The sequence below is a fragment of the Pteropus vampyrus genome, unplaced genomic scaffold, assembly GCF_000151845.1.
Source record: "Pteropus vampyrus isolate Shadow unplaced genomic scaffold, Pvam_2.0 Scaffold131, whole genome shotgun sequence".
NCBI lineage: Eukaryota > Metazoa > Chordata > Mammalia > Chiroptera > Pteropodidae > Pteropus > Pteropus vampyrus.
This window is the reverse complement of record NW_011888912.1, coordinates 539,638-543,876: the sequence shown is the minus strand read 5'-3', so window position 1 is coordinate 543,876 and position 4,239 is coordinate 539,638. Positions and strand designations below refer to the sequence as shown.

The 4,239-nt window shown below is 48.8% G+C and overlaps 1 protein-coding gene across 1 annotated transcript in view; it reads right to left on the bottom strand.

Moving 5' to 3' along the window:
- The window catches only part of NEK7 (NIMA related kinase 7), a 103,662-nt gene extending 103,308 nt beyond the window's left edge, over positions 1-354 (bottom strand). The window contains exon 1 of the mRNA XM_023534738.1: positions 292-354. Within this exon, the coding sequence (XP_023390506.1) occupies positions 292-339 (48 nt within the window). The 5' untranslated portion in view covers positions 340-354. The remainder of the gene's footprint in view (positions 1-291) is intronic.
- Positions 355-4,239: the final 3,885 nt, after the last annotated feature.

Here is a 4,239-nt window from a genome sequence, read left to right as displayed (position 1 = left end):
GGGGGGTCGGCCGCTTTGGGAGAACCTGCTCTTCGTACACTTCTACGTAAACGCGCGCGCTTGCCAGCGGGAAGCCGAGCGGGTGACGTCGCCTCTCCTCCGGGTCGCAGCGTTTGGATCGCACCCTCTCTTTCCACGTGGTTCCAACCACCTCGGCGCCGAGCGAGCCCTGCATTACAGTGAGAGTCCCAGCCTCGAGCACGCGGGCTCTCGGGACGTGCGCGACCTGGCTTAGTACCTGGAATCTGGGGTGGGGGGGGCGTATGTATATTATAACACACAGCCACGTACACACACGTCCCAGGACCCTCGCAAGGAGCTGCAAAGGGAAAACTTCATTCCAGCCGCCTCCCTCCTCCAGCTGGACACGCACTGCTGCCGGGGGCAGCTGGGAGGCGGTGCGGGGCCAACCACGCCTCCATTCTGAACTCAGCTGTGATTGTCAACTCTGTGACCTGGCGGCAGTTCCTTCTCCTCTACCAAGTGTCAGTCCCTTTGTGAAAGGAAAACACAGCAGTAACAAATACCTACCTGCGGTTAGAATTAAGAGAGAGAACAGAGCCCGTAAGAAATACTCATCGAGTAGTAGCTGTTTCTCCTAGCCTGTGACTAGTTTGACTTCCCCACCAAAGGAGTTCAAGCCAAGAATGAGCAGGTTATAGCTCGAGGACTTAAAATGCTAACGCTGCGGAATTAAGATTTGGAAAATTTATTTTTAGAAAGAAACTAAATCGAGATCTGGAGAAGAGATACTGATTCCAGTGGCTCAAGAACCGTCCATCTGTGTGTGAGTCACTGTCCTAAGGCATGAAGGTCCAAAGTCCCTGCTCTCCTGGGGCTTACACTGCAGTGGGGAAAAAGGCAATAATAATAATAATGAGCCTATAACTACATACCATGTCAGAAGGTGATTCACACAGAAATGAAGCAGGGGAAGGGAAGGGAGGGAGGGAGCTGTCCGAAGAACGTTTCTCTGGGAAGGCTTCGCTGACATTTGTGCACATAAGGAAGTGAAGAAACGAGCCACTGTCTGTTCAGGGGTAGAGCATTTTCAGCGAATGCAAAGTCTCTGCTGGAAGCAGGCTTGGCTTGTTTGAGGAACGGCCAAGAGGTCAGAGGTCAGTGCAGCTAAGATCCAGTGAACAATGAGTAAGCACTAGCAGGGGACATCAGAAGAGAGGGCGGAGTACGGGAAGGCGGCACATGTAGAACCTGGTAACGTTTGGAATCGATTCTGAATGAAATGGGGAGCCGCTGGAGCAGCGACCACAAGGACAGGAACAGCTAGCACAGGTCAAAGGGATCGATGACCCAGAGCACCATGCTAACAGCGGAGGTGATGCGAAAGGTCACATTCCGGACCCACGTATAAGATTCGGCCAACGGAGTTGCCAGTGGACTGGACGTGGGATAAGGGAGGAGGTGAGCAGGAAGCCGGTGACGCTGGCGTTTGGACCAGGTCATTCTGTCGGGTCCCACCACATCAAAAGCAGTCAGTCAAATAAGAGCAGTGAGTCAGACGTGGGCACACCTTGCAGAAAACACAACCAGGTATTCCCAGGGGGGGAGACATTGCAACCTTGTAGGAAACGCAGAGAGGTGATCAACCAAACAGCCCAGCTGAAATCAACTTCAGATTCATCTGCAGACCAGATATTTCACTGGTATAAGGAAAACTTATATACCTTATGAACACTGACTGGTAGGAAAATGCATGAAGACGAGCTCACGAAGCCCTCGTGGCCTCAAAGACTTTGTCCAGGAAGCATATCCCGCCAGTGGTTGCACGGTAAAATCATTTTATGTGTCCTATTTCTTCACTTCAAAAGACTACAAAGTGAAAACTAAATAGTACGATTGTGTTTTAAAGGTTGGGAAGGCTGTCGCTGTACTTTCTCTTTGTGACTTTTTGTCACCAATATGGGAGTGCCGTCCCCAGCCACTGGCCCCTGCCCTGGAGCAAATGCTAATGGAAAAACGGAGGTCTAAGAGTGTTCCCCATTTCCAGGAGAATTAGAGCAGAGTCCAGCTCTAACTTTTCTATCTGTCTTTCCACCGAGCTTGCTCCAAAAATGTTTGTGGGGCTCCATGAAATGCCTTAATTACGGCCCTTCATGTGAGCTCCTTACTGTTATACTTAATTACCACGCAACACATACCATCCGCGGTCAGATTAACTTTGCTGTAACTGGTGTTTGATTATGACACTAAAAACCTATCGATTTATACCAAGTCATCATGCCTTGTTATTCACATAGCTTGGCTGGCCCCACCCAATTAAAAATAAAAAATTAGAGGTAGTATTGATTATCAAAACCATTTTTTATCCGTAGGCTAATCCAGACCAGATGTTACATACCAGGTTTCGTGTAAATGCAATTTCTCTGTAAGGAGAGAAGCTTGCTAGAAACATTCTTTCCTGATGAAGGATGATGAAGTAATATTAAAAATAATTCTCCTTTGAAAAAGATCCTAGCCACTGCAGGTAAGGCCAGAAAAGCCTAGATTTCTGACTCAAACATGGTGTTGGCAACACGTGTCCTTAAAAAGCTACCGGCGATGTTGGCAGCTTGTGACTTTGGCAACTAAACGGCGATGAGGCTGAGTCAAGCCGCTGAAATGTCTGAACAAAACTGGGTTGAGAGGAGGTCAAAAGGCAGACGACCCGTGGGAGATCCTTGTTGTGCCGCCCTGGCTGTGGTCAGCGTGCGGTGTCAGCAAATAAATCTTCATCTTGCTTCGAGGACACTCGTGAAGAATGTTAGAAAGTTACTTTTTCACCCGAATGGCCTTTTGCATTTAACTGTTAACACTCCATGCAGAAGAGACGATCCCATCAGCCCGAACTGTATTCTCGAACATCAGGACCCTAGAATCCAAAAGCACAGAAAGACAAATCTGCTGTGTCCCAATGATCTAGCGACGGTATTTTGACAATACAGTTCGTGGATAAAAAAATGCTGGCGACCTGATGATGGTGGCTGTTCCCCGGCTATTTGTGTAGCATCTATAAAACAGGAAACGTTTCAGTTCACTACGTATTACGTGTTTTTTTAACGTAGGGAAATGTAACATTTTATTTTGGTCGTGCAGAGGAAAGAAAGAACAGGGCTGGCCGTTTAGGTTTGTATCATGATCCCTTTCGGTCGGCAGGATCCACCTGCGAGGACGCTTTTTGTCTCGTGGTGTAAAAGCCAGAACGCCACCCTGCGCGGCGGGCGAGAAGTCGAAGCAACGCAGGGAATGCGCTCCGAAGCGATTTCCCTTTCCATATTGTGCACCCCGTCTTTGACGTGCAGCCAAACTGGGAAGCCGTTTCATAGGACGCACTGTCCGCGGCAACGGTGGCATTGTCGCCGGGGGTTCCCGGTCACCTCGCGCTCATTTCTGCTAACAGAGTATGATGATGCAATAATCAAATCCCAAAGATAATTCAATACAAAAAGCGCAGGTATGTCTGGAATATTCCGTGTGCGTGCATCTACCCCAGAAAGGAGACGTCACTAAAATCTTGTGATTTCACAAAACCAAATGGGACGGTCCCAAACTTACTGGCAGAAGCGTGCGTTAAAATGCCTCCACGATTGTTTCTTCGGCAATTCCATTGTGCTGTCAGTGGTCAACCTGCTCAGAAATCCAGGACGTGAGTAAGAGTCTGGACGTGGAGTCACGCCACGTGGAGTCACGCCACGTGCCACGTCAAACCCGCAGAGACTCTGAGAGCAGGCTCCACCGTCTTCAGGACAAGAAGCCTGGTTAATCGTGAACGGCCTCCGCGCCCTCCACAGCTCTGCGCCTGGATTCACCTTGGCGTAAAATTCAGATTGTGGAGACATTTTATTTCTGGGCTCACTCTGTCGCTTCCGCTTTTCCATGCCCAGGGCAGTACTATGTAGAGTAAGGGGCATGTGAAACGACACCTTCCAGGATCAAACGGTGTCACTTTTAACGCTTGAGGATCGAAGGGCGAAAAACAGAGACATGCTTAAAAACGTGAAGTGCCCCTCCTTCAAAGCGAGGCAGGGATCTTTAAATTCGTAAGCCATTCACGTCCTGGAGAAGGCGAGTCAATAGTTAGCCAGAGGCTTATGGGATAATCCATTCTTTGAAGGAATGGAAGAAGGCAAACAGTAGACAGTCACCCATGAAAACGGCGAACTGTCCCAACAAGATAAACATTGTCACATTTGCCCATCACCGTTACTCATCGGTATGACTAAGAGGTTTATTTAATCTATA